Source organism: Procambarus clarkii, chromosome 61 (genome assembly GCF_040958095.1).
Source record: "Procambarus clarkii isolate CNS0578487 chromosome 61, FALCON_Pclarkii_2.0, whole genome shotgun sequence".
NCBI classification, from domain to species: Eukaryota; Metazoa; Arthropoda; class Malacostraca; order Decapoda; family Cambaridae; genus Procambarus; species Procambarus clarkii.
This window is the reverse complement of record NC_091210.1, coordinates 15,306,398-15,324,101: the sequence shown is the minus strand read 5'-3', so window position 1 is coordinate 15,324,101 and position 17,704 is coordinate 15,306,398. Positions and strand designations below refer to the sequence as shown.

Sequence of the window (17,704 nt, the reverse complement as noted above, 5' to 3'; positions counted from 1 at the left end):
TCTCTCTCACTGTCTCTCTCTCTCTCTCATCGTCTCTCTCTCTCTCTCTCTCTCTCTCTCTCTCTCTCTCTCTCTCTCTCTCTCTCTCTCTCTCTCTCTCTCTCTCTCTCTCTCTCTCTCTCTCTCTCTCTCTCACTGTCTCTCTCACTGTCTCTCTCACTGTCTCTCTCACTGTCTCTCTCACTGTCTCTCTCACTGTCTCTCTCACTGTCTCTCTCACTGTCTCTCTCACTGTCTCTCTCACTGTCTCTCTCACTGTCTCTCTCACTGTCTCTCTCACTGTCTCTCTCACTGTCTCTCTCACTGTCTCTCTCACTGTCTCTCTCTCTCTCTCTCTCTCTCTCTCTCTCTCTCTCTCTCTCTCTCTCTCTCTCTCTCTCTCTCTCTCTCTCTCTCTCTCTCTCTCTCTCTCTCACTCACTGAGGAAGAGTAGTGGAGCCGGCATCAAATCCACGAAGCAGTTACGCAAGCACTTACGAACGTGTACATCTTTCCTCAATCTTTGACGGCTTTGGTTACATTTATTAAACAGTTTACAAGCATGAAAGCTTGCTAATCAGCTGTTGTTATTGTTATAAACAGCCTCCTGGTGCTTCGGAGCTCATCAACTGTTTAATAATTGTAAACAAAGCCGCCAAAGATTGAGAAAAGATGGACAGGTTGGTCAGTGCTTGCGTAACTGCTTCGTGAATCCCTGGGGAAGAGACCTCCCAGAAACCACTCCATCACAGGGGGGAGGGGGGGAGAAGGAATGGTATGGGCAGTGGACCGTAAATAATCCGCCCCGAGAGGGTCCTAAAGGGACTCCCACTGGACTCTTCCCCAACACCTGCCCTCATTAAAGGGACGACGTTCTGTGTTTACCTTTTTTTTTAACCAAACAACTGTTTTTACTGTGGATTTGATGGTGTTAATAGTGATTAGTATTGAACCCTAATATACTGTGTATGGTAGACTATAAGAATTAGGTTAGTGGGGCGCAGGCAGGTAGGTAGGCAGGCAGGTAGGCAAGGCAGGCAAGGCAGGTAGGCAAGGCAGGCAGGCAGGCAGGTAAGGCAGGCAGGCAGGCAGGCAGGCAGGAAAGGCAGGCAGGCAGGCAGGCAGGCAGCCAGCCAGCCAGGCAGAGAAGCCTTCAGGGGAAAGTGGGAGGGAGGGATGAAAGCAGGTAGGCAAGCAGAGGGTCAGGAGGGGCAGGGAGGGAGAGAAACAAGCAGGGAGGGAGGGAGGGAGGGAGGGTCAGGGAGAAGGGAGAGAAGGGGTCTTGTGTTGTATACATTAGCCTGGCTCGCCCTGTGGTCCTGTGATGTCATCTTTATATACCGCATTGTGGCCCACTCCTCCATGCCCCCATGTCTTCCCCACCTCCACCCCTCCCTTACTCCTTCCATACCCTTCCCACGCTACCCCAACCCTTCCCCAGGCCTCCCCAACCCTCTCCTGTCTACCCCAACCCTTCCCCAGGCCTCCCCAACCCTCTCCTGTCTACCCCAACCCTTCCCCAGGCCTCCCCAACCCTCTCCTGTCTACCCCAACCCTTCCCCAGGCCTCCCCAACCCTCTCCTGTCTACCCCAACCCTTACCCAGGCCTCCCCAACCCTCTCCTGTCTACCCCAACCCTTCCCCAGGCCTCCCCAACCCTCTCCTGTCTACCCCAACCCTTCCCCAGGCCTCCCCAACCCTCTCCTGTCTACCCCAACCCTTCCCCAGGCCTCCCCAACCCTCTCCTGTCTACCCCAACCCTTCCCCAGGCCTCCCCAACCCTCTCCTGTCTACCCCAATCCTTCCCCAGGCCTCCCCAACCCTCTCCTGTCTACCCCAACCCTTCCCCAGGCCTCCCCAACCCTCTCCTGTCTACCCCAACCCTTCCCCAGGCCTCCCCAACCCTCTCCTGTCTACCCCAACCCTTCCCCAGGCCTCCCCAACCCTCTCCTGTCTACCCCAACCCTTCCCCAGGCCTCCCCAACCCTCTCCTGTCTACCCCAACCCACTCCAAGCCACCCTAACTAACCCCAGACTACCTCAACCCTCCCCCATGCTACCCTAACCTACCCTAAACCACCCTTAAGCCTCCCTTACCCGTCTCTATTCAAGAGAGACCGTTTTGAACACGTGTAAATGATACTTGATCAAGCGGACTGTGATGCCATACGTCAGACTACGAGCAGCTGCCTCTAACAGCCTGGTTGAGCAGCAGGCCTGCCCAGAAACCGGGCCACAGGGACATTGGTACCTGGGACGAATACTAGGTGGAGATAATGAAAGTAGCCCTTGCATACCCTGCCCAACCGCTGCCGTTGTGGGAGGGTGGCACCTTTGACTCATAACAATACACAGGTAATGTGGGTCTCCTCATTGTTTGGTCGAGCCTGTGTTTATTCTGGCCTGTATGTCCCTTTCTCTCCCTCTCTCCCTCTCTCTCCCTCTCTCTCCCTCTCTCTCCCTCTCTCTCCCTCTCTCTCCCTCTCTCTCCCTCTCTCCCCCTCTCTCCCCCTCTCTCTCCCTCTCTCCCTCTCTCCCTCCCTCCCACTCACTGGAAAAATAAGCACAGTAGCACTAGAAATATACTCAAACCTCATACCCCTAGGAAAAAAAAAGAGATGCAGATGGAAACTGGAACGGCTGTTACTAGCAGTAAATAGGTACCTGGGAGTTAGTCAGCTGTCACGGGGTGCTTCCTGGGGGGTGGAGGCCTGGTCGAGGACCGAACGACCATTCTCAATCGACTTGAGAATGGTCCAGGACGGACCGAAACGTGGTCGTCCCTTCACCTTCTAGTGTGTGGTCTGGTCAAGACTCAACACGCTATTTTCTAAACACGCTGAAGGTGAAGAACGAATTCTTTATGAATGTAACACCGATCTCGAACCATATAACAGATGCTTCGAGGATTAATGGGCCTCAGGAAACAACCCGTTCTCGCAAATTTAATAAGTCAATATTGACTTATTAAATATGTGCATAGGTGACATACTTAACATAATAGTTTCCCTTGAAAAGCTTCATAGAAAACACCGACCTTACCTAACCTACTTAGTATGTTAAGATACGCATCTTATTGCTTCAGTAATTACAATTATTACCTAACCTATAATAGGTATAGGTTAAGTAATAATTGTAATTACGAAGCAATAAGATGCTTATCTTAGGATACTAACAAGGTTAGGTAAGGTCGGCGTTTTCTATGAATCTTTTTAAGGGTATCTATTATGTTAAGTATATCACCTATGCACGTAGTTAATAAGTCAATATTGACTTTACGAATTTGCGAGAACGGGTTGCAGGAAATATAATTCCAGCTCCTGCGCTATGAAAAAAATTAAAATAAAAACAGAAAACACGTCCAAAACGCAATCAAATCATTCCATAGAACATTAAAGCAGTAAAGGATTTGTGTGTAATCATGTCGGAAGACCTTACTTTTAAAGAACACAATAAAGTAGCCGTCACAACAGCAAGAAAAATGACAGGTTGGATAACAAGAACCTTTCACCCTAGAGATGCTGTACCAATGATACTCTTCAAGACGCTAGTGCTCTCTAGAGTAGAGTACTGCTGCACAATGACAGCCCCTTTCACCCTAGAGATGCTGTACCAATGATACTCTTCAAGACGCTAGTGCTCTCTAGAGTAGAGTACTGCTGCACAATGACAGCCCCTTTCAAAGCTGGAGAAATTGCTTCACACCACCAGTTAAGGATGGTGTGGTGGTGTCAGCGACTGGGTGGGTGGTGTGGGACTCACCTAGTTGCGTTTGTGTGGGTTGAGCTGCGGCTCTCTGGCCCCACCTCTCAACTGTGGTGTGAGGCTCTGGGTTGTGTGTGGTAGTGGTGGTGTGAGGGAAGGTACATGTGAGGCGGGTGCTCTCACACGGGTGATAATTATGAGTGACGAGGAAGAGGTGCTTGCTCAGTGGTTGGTGGTGGGGGGGGGGGACGCGTAGTGAGGGAGAGGGGTATCGGAGAGGAACGATATAGAGATGGAGTGATGGTAGGAAGAGGGAGGGTGAGGAAGGAGTGGAGCAAAGAGCGGGAGAAATGGGAGGTAGTGGTGGTGATAGAGAGAATGAGGGATGCAGAGGTAACCTTTACCAGCCGGGCCATCAAGTCGATGTTCCCAAGGGTACAGTAACCACTCCTAGCGTGGGGCCTGACAGCTCAGTGGACAGCGCTCGGGATTCCTAGTCCTGAGATTCCGAGTTCTATCCACGGTGGAGGCGGAAACAAATGGGCAGAGTTTCTTTCACCTTGATGTGCCCCTGTTACCTTGCAGTAAATAGGTACAGTACCTGGGAGTTAGACAGCTGTTACGGGCTGCTTCCTGGGTGTGTGTGTGTGTGGGGGGGGGGAATAGTAGTTAGTAACAGTTGATTGACAGTTGAGAGGCGGGCCGAAAAAGCAGAGCTCAACCCCCGCAAGCACAAGTAGGCAGCTTCCCGCCACTTCAAAAAAGTAGTTTTGTCCTATGAAAACTTGTCTTTCTCAAAAGACAAAAGGTATCCACTGGGAGCACTTATCTCCCACGGTAGGGGTGTCAGAAATAATTATCAACACCAGTCACTCACGTGTCCATAAGGTCCTCTTCACTTCAAGACAAGCCAAGTTCATTCACACTGCCTACTTATGGTGCCCTGATAAGTTGGAAAGTGGAAGGGTATGGGAGAGGGGCGACGGGAGGTGGAAGGGGACAGGTGGGTTCTGAAAGTCTTCTCTAGGCCGGCCTGAGGCCAGGCTTGTCATGTGATCGAACAGGCTGTTGCGTGAAGTGGCCCATAAGCTCATATATCCTTTACAGGCGAGGAGTCACAATAACGTGGCTGAAGTATGTTGACCAGACACAATCGACTTGAGAATGGTCCAGGACGGACCAAAATGTCGTCGTCCGTTCACCTTCTAGTGTGTGGTCTGGTCAACAATATCCTTTACAACCCCTCTTGCTCCAGCAGTTCCAGCAGGAACTTAATAAGGTTCCAGCAGGAACTTAATAACTTAGTAAGACAATTGTCTTACTGTTTCTTGAACACTTCCACCTATGTTTAGGCAATATTTCTTACGTTTAGCTGGAAGGAGGTTGAATAGTGGCCCTCTGGTGTTCATACAGTGTTCCCTGATTGTACCTATGGCACCTCTACTCTTTACAGGGTCTATTGTGCATTTGTTGTCAAACCTTTGACCTCAGTACAGACGAGTCACTCAGTACAGACGAGTCACAATAACGTGGCTGAAGATATGAAGACCAGATCACACATCAGAAAGTGGAGAAACGACTACGTTTCTGTCCGTCGTGGACCAAGTCGTGTAGGTTATTATCCAATAGGTTGTTATTTTGTTGTGAATTGTGGGAGAGAGAAGGGAGAAAGACAGGTTGAAAAAAAGGACAATATTTACCTGTGTTTACCTGTGGTTGGTTTCTTAGTGGTTGCGAGGGGAGGAGGGGTAATGAATGGATTGAGGAGTGGATTCATAGTGGATTCATCATAGGGGGGGGGTGAATTGTTGACAATACTGAAGATAGTTGTAGTGCTTATTGAAGGTTGAGTATCTTCAATGCTTGTATCTATTATACCATTGGAACATCTCCAATGGTATCCCCAAACCGTTGAGGGATACCAAACTGAAGGCAGGTATAATGTTGTGTCTAATGGTGGTGTTTATGTTCTATTTCAGATTTATCTAAGAATAGGTTTAGTGAGGTGCCCGGGGAGGTGACGGACTACACATCTCTCGAGCAACTCAACCTCTACCAGAATGTCATCAAACACCTTTCAGACTCCCTGGCGGCCCTTCAGACTCTCACACACCTCATTCTCAGGTTAGTCTCCCACTCTACTACTACAAATTGAATTTACTTTTAATATTTTCCAATACTATGCATTTCTGAATAAGTAACTTTGGCTGCAATTGATAATACTTGAGTTGTTATAGATTCAGCTACTCGGAACAAGTTCCAAGTAGCATGGGCTATGGTGAGTCCGTAGTGGACTTACCTGGCACAGGAGCGGGGCAAGTAGCATGGGCTATAGTGAGCCCCTAGTGGACTTACCTGGCACAGGGCGGGGCAAGTAGCATGGGCTATGGTGAGCCCGTAGTGGACTTACCTGGCACAGGAGCGGGGCAAGTAGCATGGGCTATAGTGAGCCCCTAGTGGACTTACCTGGCACAGGAGCGGGGCAAGTAGCAGGGGCTATGGTGAGCCCGTAGTGGACTTACCTGGCACAGGAGCGGGGCAAGTAGCATGGGCTATAGTGAGCCCCTAGTGGACTTACCTGGCACAGGAGCGGTGCTGCATACTAGAGTGTAACTCCTCATGTTTATATCTTGTGATGCAGCCGGAACCAGCTGTCGGTGGTGCCTGGGTGCGTGTGCGCGCTCTCTGCTCTTCGCGTCCTCGATGTCTCTGGCAACCGTCTGGTGAGCCTCCCGGAGGAGGTGGGTCACCTCAGTAACCTCATGGAGCTCGACGCCTCCTACAACCAGCTCGCCCACCTGCCCCCTGCCCTCGGCGAACTCGACACTCTCCGCAGACTCAACCTTCGGAGGAACCTCTTGCAGACACTCCCTCCAGGTATGTTGACTTCGGCATTCCTTTGCCTTCTTCAGGTGGAGCCAAATGGTGAAAGGCGCATCGTACTTTGTTGCCCAAGACCTGTTTACATAATCCATTGATTATGTAAACAAACGTGAATGTGTTTGATTTCCTTATTTGAGAGAGCATCTTTTATATAATGTATGTCTGAGCTTTTATGCACATGTATTCATAATCATATTCGTATCTGGTATGGACTACAGTGAAAGCTTTATCAGTCCTGGTTAGGTGATTAGGAGTCCCCCAGGAAAGCTTTAGGTATCAATCATCCAATCATCACAGCCCCTTCCCCTCCCCCGCTCCCCCCTCTCTCTCCCTCCTTCCCTCCCTCCTTCCCTCCCTCCTTCCCTCCCTCCCTCCCTCACTTCCTCCCTCCCTCCCTCCCTCCCTCTCCCTCCCTCCCTCCCTCTCCCTCCCTCCCCTCCCACCCTCCCACCCTCCCTCCCTCCCTCCCTCCCTCTCCCTCCCTCTCCCTCTCCCTCCCTCTCCCTCCCTCCCCCTCCCTCCCCCTCCCTCTCCCTCCCTCCCCCTCCCTCCCTCCCTCCCCCTCCCTCCCCCTCCCTCCCCCTCCCTCCCCCTCCCTCCCTCCATCCTCTCCTCTCCTCGCCTCGCCTCCCTACCTCCATCCTCCCCTCCCTCCATCCATCCTCCCCTCCCTCCATCCATCCTCCCCTCTCTCTCTTTCATTCTTTTATTCATTCATTCCTTCATTCATTTTCCTTCCCTTCCCCTCACTGGCTTCTCTTCCTTCCATCTCTCTTCTCATCCCATCCCTTCTGCTCCCTTCTTTTTCTTTCCTCTCTCTTCACTTCTGCTCCTTCCTTCCCTCTCTCCTCTATAGTATTGCATATCTCAATTGTCACAAACAACAGTCAAATCATTCAGTAATTAATATTATACAGTGCTTAAGATTGTCTGAAGAGTGTATTTAGTACAGGATATTGACCGTGTAATTAACGACTTTATGAAGCGTGGAATAAATTTTGTGAGGAGAGAGGAGGAAGAGGAGGAGGATGATAATTATTAAGAGGATAAAGCAGAGGGAGAAGCTGCGTTGTTAATGGCGTGTGCATGACACATGACAGTGAGTCATGGTTGCTGCTGCTGCTGCTGCTGCTGCTGCTGCTGCTTCTGTCTGTGTCTGTCTGTCTGTCTGTCTGTGGCCACCATCCCTCCTTGGAGGAGAGAACAATGAAGGGTATTTGAGGTCAAATAATGGAGGTGTTTGGAGTAGCAATAAATGGAAGGAGTTGGAAAACGAGAAAGCAGAGAAGATTGAAGAGGGAACTGCAGGAGTTTGATTTTGTCTTCCACTTACATTTCACTACATAATTGTATTCATTATTTTAGTAGAAAGTTGCGCTGGGCTTTAAAATGCAATTTCTTTCACAGCATTTACACCTGTTCCATGTATGTGTTACCCCAGTTCAGTCTGTAATCTTTGATTTATGATATTTAGGAGTTTTGATGATGCTGTAGATATTCTTGTTCAGCAAGTTTGTTTACTAGCGTGTGACATTATAGAGTTTTTCCCATTTGTTTTTGGTTATATGAAGGTGGTAAACTGCATTATTGTTTCAATTATTTGGTAAACTTTTGCAGTTTATCAAGATTTTCTCAGACGTTTTGTGTGACTTACGTATGTCTTTCAGAATTATGTTTCCTACGATTGGTATTTATGGATCTGAGTTGTAATCGTATAGCGACGTTACCCACAGAACTGCGCTTCATGTCCTCCCTCATCACTCTCACTCTCGACAATAATCCCCTCCAGCACCCGCCTGCTAATGTGAGTATTCCTTCAAAATCTTCTCGGAAAACTTTGCACCACCAGCGTTGATTTTAAGGATCTTTGTGCTCATGTATACTGTATTATAGATTAAGATGTGATTAGCTGTGTAGTATCTACATACAGTATACTGTATATGATGATATTTTATAGATTTATTTATGGATTTGCTTTCTTAGAATATTAACTTAGACAATTTCAAGGATATTTGATTATATATACAGTACAGAATAGTATCTTCTTGTGATACATTTCAGCTTTGCACGAGAGGGCGTGTTCATATTTTTAAGTGGTTAGAGATGGCAGCAGTGAAGGAGGACAAGAAAAGAGGCATTTTAACAACGGAAGCAGAGTTCCGAAAACTGCAATTGCGAAAGCCAACTTCTTGCACAGACTTCAGGTATGGATTAGATTTGCATTTGCTAGACAGTTTAAGTTTCTCTTACTAACTGGTGGTATATTTGTTGTCTTCTAGTAATGCAGGCTTGCACAGTTAGTTTCAAGGACAATGGTATGGTTGAAACATTTTCTTTTTTCCTCTGGCTAGACCTCAAATCGTATTTGCTTGTACATAGGGGTACAGTATAACATTTCAGCAACAACTCTTAATTTAGTATATTTTGATGAAGTCAGCTCTCTTAATGCCTGATCAGTAAAATAGGCTGATATATTATTTTGCTTCCAAGCACTTGTATTATTATTATTGATTTTACATTTTGTATGTAGTGTATTTTTGTAGCTGAAAACTCATTGTTATATGTAAATTAACTGAACAAAATGTCTTTACTTTTTAGCACATAATTCCCCTAAAAAGATTATTCAGTTATGGGTCCTCATATTGGCTAATAGAACTTCACTGAAAAGTTCACAAGTAGAAAGAAAACGAATTAGAACAATGATGAGAGAGAATGTAATTAGGAGTATAAGTGTGTGTGTGTGTGTGTACTCAGTTGTGCTTGCAGGGGACTTCAGCTCTTTGGTCCTGCTTTTCAACCATCAGTCAACTGGTAATTACCTAAGGGTAGTTAACGGATGATAACTATGCTCATGGTGTCCCATTTTCTCAGTATTATCATATAAAGCGTTGAAACTATTGACGGTTTTGGCCTCCACCACCTCACTTGTTCCAACTGTTTACTACTGTGTGTGTGATGTGTATGTGTGGGTGTGAATGTGTGTGTAGTGTGTACGGCGGACCTTTGATTGTATCATTAAAATGGGTTCCTGCACACTAAATAAGATGTGAGAAATATCTGTAGAGACATTTAATTTATGGATAATTGTAAAACCTTCAAAGTGCAGTACAGTATTCAAGACTTAACAATGGTGTATAGAACATATACCTACCTTGTGGCTACCTTGTGTAGCTTCTGGGGATTAACAACCCCCCGGCTCGGTCTCTGACCAGGCCTCCCGGTTTGTCGTTTGGTCAACCAGGCTGTTGGACGTGGCTGCTCGCAGCCTGACATATAAATCACAGCCTGGTTGATCAGGTATTCTTTGGAGGTGTTTGTCGAGGTCTCTCTTGAACACTGCGAGAGGCCGACCAGTTATGCTCCTTATGTGTAGCGGGAGAGTGTCGAAAAGTCTTGGGTCGTTGATGTTGATAGAGTTCTCACTCAGTGAACCTATTGCACCTCTGCTTTTCAACTTCAATTATATTGCACATCCTGCCATGCCTACTGGTTTCATGTAATGTTATTTCTGTGTTCAGATTTGGAACCAGTCCCTCTAATATCTTCCACGTGCAGATTATTATGTACAGTATCTCTCACCTGCGCTTTAGAGAATACACATTTAGAACTTTTAATCGGTCACAATGATTAAGATGACTTGTAGAGTGGATTCTTGCGGTAATGGATCTTTGCATGCTCTGCAGGTCAGCAATTTCTCTGGCTCTGAATGGGGGCTTTTAGAGTGCAACAGTATTCCACCCTAGAGAGCATCAGTGTCTTAAAAAGTATTATCATTAGTATGGCATCCCTTGTTTGAAAGGTCCTTGTTATCCAACCTGTCATTTTTCTTACAGTCATGACAGCTACTTTATGGTGTTCTGTAAAGGTAATGTCTCTGACATTTTTACTGCTAGGTCCTTTACATTGCTTTTTCATTCTATAGTGTGATTTGATTCTGTTTTATATATGGTTTCTGTTTAAAAAAAGAAATTCCATAGCACAGGAGCTAGAACTTATTTTCATTAAACAAGATATTATCTGTGGCCCATTGAAAGATCGGATTTACATCCGATTGGAGGTTTGCCGTTTCCTCTATATTGTCTACTCACATGAGAATCCTAGTGTCATCTGCAAATGATGATAGTGCTGTAGTTTGTATCCTTGTCTCTATCTGATGTTAGTGTGAGAAAAAGTACCGGAGCAAGTACGGGACCTTGGGAGGGGACTCTGAGCTTTTCACAGTACCTGTAGATGACGATGATTTTACTGTGTTGACTATTACACTCTATGTTCTGTTTATTAGGAAGTTAAAAATCCTTTTCCTACTTTGCCAGTAATTTCTTGTGTGCACATTTTGTGCCCAATAACACCTTGTGTAGAAACACCATTTGTTGAGAGCTTTTACAAAAGTCTGTGATATTACATTACACTAAAAACCTAGTGTAATGGTCAGCACTGTTGATTCACACCCAAAAGGTGCCAATTTCCGAGTTCAATTCCCACAGCAGGATAAAGGATACTTGAGCAAGCTTTCATTCACCTGATGCCTTTGTTTACCCAGGGTTTTGAAGGGGCCTCGTAGCCTGGTGGATAGCGCGCAGGACTCATAATTCGGCGCGGGTTCGATTCCCGCACGAGGCAGAAACAAATGGGCAAAGTTTCTTTCACCCTGAATGCCCCTGTTACCTAGCAGTAAAATAGGTACCTGGGTATTAGTCAGCTGTCACGGGCTGCTTCCTGGGGGTGGAGGCCTGGTCGAGGACCGGGCCGCGGGGACACTAAAAAGCCCCGAAATCATCTCAAGATAACCTCAAGATAACCCAGTAGTAAATAGGTACTGTAGAGTCGGGCAGCTGTTGTGGGTTGCATCTCAGGGAAGGTGAACCTAAGAAACATTCTCTCATCAACAGTGGGAAACCATGAGATAGCTTTACAATAGTTTGAAAATACATGACAAAAATCATGACATAAGGAGAAAAGATAAATACTGTATTCTTGTCACCAAAATTCAAATTCATGTATATAATTAAAAGTACAGTATTTACTGACATGCCATTGACCTTGAAAAAAGATTTTGTTTATTTACAGCTCTAATAGTGCACTATTGTTAATTGCCACACTAACTACATTATATTCTTTGATGCTTTTTGTTTCAAGAATTAATTTGTGGCACCATATGTTGAAAAGTATCTGGGCATTTATTTGTTTTGTGTGTTTTGCTTGTTGTTTTTGTGAAAGACCAGTGTCAATAAATACGGTAGCTGTGTGTGTGTAAAATCACTAAGAATTGAACACGTGCTGGGGCCAAAAATGTCAGCACAGTACGTAGTTTCAGAGCATTATATGAGAGTGCTGGGAAGACGGGACACCACGAGCATACCTCTCATCCTGTAACTACACGTGACGAATAATATGAAAATGTATAACAACGAAGGGAAAGAGACAGGAAATGATTTGAACAGCTTCGTGTTAATCAACACATAATTATTAAAAAAATGTATAATGAATGCAATACGGTACTAGAATATACTGTACAGGCAGGAAAAAGGAAGGTGACGTGCGAGGTGAGAAACATTGTCTTCATAATATTGGTCCATGGTCGTTGTATTAAAGGTTTAGGGTCAATGGGTAATGAAGAAAATTACAGTTGTCCCCCTTTAAGAGTAAATGTATTGAAGGCCTTATCAGGTATCATTACATTACATCAGATATCATTATAGATATCAAGTTTCACTACTAATGAAGGTATTATTTAACTTATTTGTGGGGCAATTACTTCAGAACTTTTGCCTCAGGTTAATAGATGATTTGTTAAGATGTTGTGCCCAGTGTGGATTGCTGGGGGGTGGATACCTTAGTTTGTTTCGGTCCGTCCTGAACCATTCTCAAGTCGATTGACTTGAGAATGGTTAATATATTGAGAATGGTCAAATTAAATATAAACTTTTAAATTTGACGATAAAAAAGAATTATTTTTGGGAAAATCATGTAGTTAATTATAAGAAATTAACATTATAATGTTTATTCTAAAATATATCTCATAGATGATATTTATGTTAATATGTTTTTGTAGTACCCGTACAGTATCAGATTCGTTCACCCGCATAGTATATTTGAAGAGTAGCTGACATTTTTGAGTTTATTGTGTGTGGTGGTGGCGATGTCCAGGGTTCTGCAGCTGTGCCCTAAATGCAACCCGTTCTCGCAAATTTAATAAGTCAATATTGACTTATTAAATATGTGCATAGGTGACATAACATAATAGTTTCCCTTGAAAAGCTTCATAGAAAACACCGACCTTACCTAACCTACTTAGTATGTTAAGATAAGCATCTTATTGCTTCGTAATTACAATTATTACCTAACCTATACCTATAATAGGTTAAGTAACAATTATAATTACGAAGCTATAAGATGCTTATTTTACCATACTAAGTAGGTTAGGTAAGGTCGGTGTTTTCTATGAAGCTTTTCAAGGGAAACTATTATGTTTAGTATGTCACCTATGCACGCAACTAATAAGTCAATATTGACTTATTAAATTTGCGAGAACTGGTTGCCTAAATGACTACTGCAGTTATTTGCTTTTGTTCATAAATACGAGTTGGGAGAAGGTGATGTTGCGTGCTATAGGATTCTATGGTGGCTACTGCAATCATTTCCTGTTGGCAAGTATACTTAAGGTATTATTTGTGAGCTCTGGTAACAGCTCAAATCTTGATCATAAATTGTGTGCGTGAGAGAATTTTTTTGATCCACATTTAGATATATTATTACATACATTTAATGGCTTAATTCTGTAACAAGGTTTTTGTTACATAATGTATACAAGTATCAGTATACTGTTACTGTAGTAATATGATGTATATAGTACAGCATTTACAAACATTGTAACTTTCGTATGATTAACTGTGAGAAGCACAGTTAACTGTGGCAAGCCTGGCCTCGGGCCGGGCTTTGGGAGTAGAAGAACTCCCAGAACCCCATCAAGCAGGTATCAAGCACTCTTGAGAACTGAGAGGAATGCTACTTTAATCCTAGGGCCGAAATTCATCAAGCAGTTACACAAGTACTTAGGAACTTGTACGTCTTTTCTGGATCTTGGGCAGCATTGTCTACATTTATTAGACAGTTTACAAGCATTGAAACTTACCAATCAAATGTTGTTCTTGTTATAAACATTCTCCTAGTGCTTCAGAGCTCATATATCTGTTTAATAAATGTAAACAAAACTGCCAAAGATGGAGAAAAGATGTACAGGTTATCTTGAGGTTATCTTGAGATGATTTCAGGGTTTTAGTGTCCCCGCGGCCCGGTCCTCGACCAGGCCTCCACCCCCAGGAAGCAGCCCGTGACAGCTGACTAATACCCAGGTACCTATTTTACTGCTAGGTAACAGGGGCATAGGGTGAAAGAAACTCTGCCCATTGTTTCTCGCCGGCGCCCGGGATCGAACCCGGGACCATAGGATCACAAGTCCAGCGTGCTGTCCGCTCGGCCGACCGGCTCCCGGTCGTAGAACTTGTTTAACTGTTTCATGAATTTGGCCCCGGGACTATGCTCAAGTATAAGGTATAATTGCTGGTTAGTCAGTAAAAGTACTGTGGAGGGCTTAATAACCCTACCGTGGTTCATAGGCCTTAACCCTGTTTAAAAGTACAGTACTATATCATGGTACGAAGGACAAAAATTAGTTAGCATATAGCGATTAGAGCAGCGTGAGAGTTAAGCCCAACACCAAACCAAGCACTCTTAATACAGAGAAGGTACTTGATTTCAGGCTTGTAGCTTGTAGTGGGCTGCCATCATTTCCTGGTCTTTGACTGTTATAACCCTTGCTTACAAGCTCTAATGCTGTAGTTTGAGGTGTACAACCTTGCATTGCTGCTGGAGAATATGTTGTGTCTGCGCTTGAAAGATGAATGATACTTGGTTATTAAAGTTTCAGTATAGGTGCCAAGTTTAACCTGTATATTGTCTTACATGTCTTTATTATATTTCAAGTTGGCAAGTTGAATAGAAAACTGTCAGAGGTGAATTTGAAGCCTTCAGCATACATAAGGCAGCATAAATAAATAACAATGGAAATAGACATATTTTATGCCTCAATTTTTAGGGAGCATGAGGACTCTCCGTCAGAGGTCAGCAAGACAAGTTTAGATGGTCTGGAGTCCACTCCAGCCAACGTGGGGTGGTCACTACCTCTACTGCATTTTGTGGTGGCCGTGGTAGTTGTAGTACTTGTAGCCTATGTAAGTTGTGAGGCATGTTAGCGTGTGAGCGTGTGTAGAGCAACGGCTAACTCCGTAACTGCAATAGCAACTAATTCGGGAAGGGCTTGGGCCAAGCAACAGCAATTTTCAGGTGTTGGATTTTAATACAACACTCTAGATGCACTAGAGTGTCGTGTTAAATTTTGGATACAGACTAGTTATATGAGATTTTAAAAACTACTATGTACAAATTCATGAGTACTAATACTGTGAGGTTGCTGGTGTTGGCCTAGTAATGGCAGAACGGGAACCTGGAATGGCAGAAACTAATACTTCTTAATTTACTTTCTTGTCTGCATAATTCGGGATCATAATAATGCATCTTTAAATCTTTGTTAAGGAATTCTTTCTTTATTTTATTTAGCGCGGCAGTTATGGACACTAATATGCAGTATAAAAATTTATTAAATTGCTAGCTATATAAGTATAAATATGACATTGTCTGACCACAATGGAAGGATTAAGACAGGAATTTCCTTAAGTACTTTTGTATTTAATAATACACCTTCAGAAGGATGGATTTATAGATCAGTGTGGGTGGATATATAGGCAGGAAAGAGGTGAGATACAGTGTGTCTAATGGAATACTAATACGGTAATATTGAGACAAATGTGTATCAATGATCCTACACAAATCACCCTTTAACTGATCAATCAAAAAAGACTAAATTATACAAACCACTGCTAATGTTCAAATTACCTGATTTTGTAATCTGTATTACAGCAGATTCAATAATGTTCCTATTGAAAATGATTTTACAATAGGAACATTATTGAATCTGGTGTAATACAGATTACTAAAATCATGTAATATGAACATTAGCAGTGTTTTGTATAATTTAGTCTTTTTTGATTGATCAGTTAAAGAGCAATTTGAGTAGGATCATTGATACACAATAATCTCACTAATACCTTATTAATATCTCATTATTTAATTAAAGACATTGTACCTTAGCTCTTTCTTGCCTATATATCCACACCCACTGAACTGTAAATCCATTCTTCTGATGATGTATTATTCAATACAAAAGTCCTTAAGGAAATTCCTGTCTTAATCCTTTCTTCGTGGTCTGACACTGTCATATTGTTCATCACGTGTTAATTTCTTCGTGATTTACACACAAGTATAAATATATTATAATTAAACTTTATTGATTAATCAGTTACATATTTCAGTTCTCAACTGGTATTTTTGTATAATTTTGTTATTTACATATTGTGACAATGTAATACCGTATTTGCCGGCGTGTGAGACGCACTTTTTTATTTTGAAATGTATAAAAAAATTGCCATGCGTCTAATGTGGCCTTATTATGGATGTGAGCCCGAGCGCCATAGGCAAGAGAGCCCGACGAGCATACTGGGTAAGTTCGCTAAGCACTAAAATCATTGCTAATTATAAAATATTGAAAACAAGCCGAGTTATAACAGTCTGCTATCACAAACTTACGAAAAATTACTTACGATGTATGTCGACAGTTACGACAGAAGCTCACGTCGTCTCACCACCTTACCCAGCATATATAACCCACACCTGATATGTCATACATTATTTAACGACTGTGTTACCTTTAAGAAACATTTATTCATTATCTAAATGAAAAATGCTCCAAGAAATTTGAAAGGAATGTTAAACTTTCATCTGCTAGTCAGCCATTTGCAATGAGTGAATTGACAACAAAACCATAGTGCTGCAATGATGCGCCACCACCGGGAGTGCCGCCCTGGTGGCCTGTCGCGGTAACAGAAAACATCACGTCCAGAAACACAAGCTTCACATCCTGTATACTAATTCTCTTGCTCAAAATATAAACAACTGTACAGCTGATCTTAGAGGAGGTAAGAGTTGGGGGTACAAAAACCACTTTAAAATATCTTTCAATAAATGTATGATGAAACATACTGAAACAGTTTTTCCACAAAATACCCTTGTAAAACAGGGATGCGTCTTGTTATCTTGAGGTTATCTTGAGATGATTTCGGGGCTTTAGTGTCCCCGCGGCCCGGTCCTCGACCAGGCCTCCACCCCCAGGAAGCAGCCCGTGACAGCTGACTAACACCCAGGTACCTATTTTACTGCTAGGTAACAGGGGCATAGGGTGAAAGAAACTCTGCCCATTGTTTCTCGCCGGCGCCTGGGATCGAACCCAGGACCACAGGATCACAAGTCCAGCGTGCTGTCCGCTCGGCCGACCGGCTCCCATGTGCGAGAGTGCGTCTTTTACGCTGGCAAATACGGTAATTTGAGTACTGGCGGTGAACTGAAATGAGGTGTAGAAATGTTGTCTATCCTTGTGTCTGTCCACTGGGGGTGTTTATTAAACCTTGCGTTAAATAGTCACCAGGGGAAAACTGGCCCAGTATTCAGTATATCCAGCACCTTCAGTCTTAAGTTGTAATTGTAACGATGAAATGATGCCATTGATGTGGGTTTTTTGTATCTGATGACTGTTTGGCGGCCGTTATCCTTTTTCCCTTCATAATTGGCTTAGCTTTTATGTACTATGCAGGGATGGACCATTTGACAATTTTCTTTCTGTAATAGCAAATTGAGGTATTTTACCACTAAAAGTTTGTCCTTAAATATAATCGCCATTTTGAAAAGTTTGATATCTTACTGTTGAACAAAAATCAATTTAATTCCAAAAGTACAGTGCAGTATGTAAAATGTAATGAATTAATTGAGGCAGAGTATGACAGTTGTTCCTCAATTGCAGAATATATATATATTTTTCTGCATGAATTTCTTCTACATAATTCTTTTAGCACTGTCCTGGGGTATTTTTTCATTTCAGATTTGTTAATTTTCTCGTAGTCTTCAAAATGAATTTGGTTCAAGATGTGATGAATATCTGTAACAATTCAAGTTATTATATATTTGTATC

General features: G+C 43.5%; 1 protein-coding gene across 10 annotated transcripts in view; it reads left to right on the top strand.

Moving 5' to 3' along the window:
- Nucleotides 1–5,663: 5,663 nt before the first annotated feature.
- LOC123774319 (Leucine-rich-repeats and calponin homology domain protein) overlaps nt 5,664–17,704 on the top strand; it is a gene marked incomplete at its 5' end in the record, with an annotated part of 57,716 nt that continues 45,675 nt past the window's right edge. For all 10 annotated transcript variants that reach the window (XM_069307890.1, XM_045768487.2, XM_069307887.1 and 7 more), the window contains 4 exon segments: nt 5,664–5,808; nt 6,326–6,561; nt 8,235–8,371; nt 8,629–8,771. In XM_069307890.1, coding sequence (XP_069163991.1) covers nt 5,664–5,808; nt 6,326–6,561; nt 8,235–8,371; nt 8,629–8,771 — 661 coding nt within the window.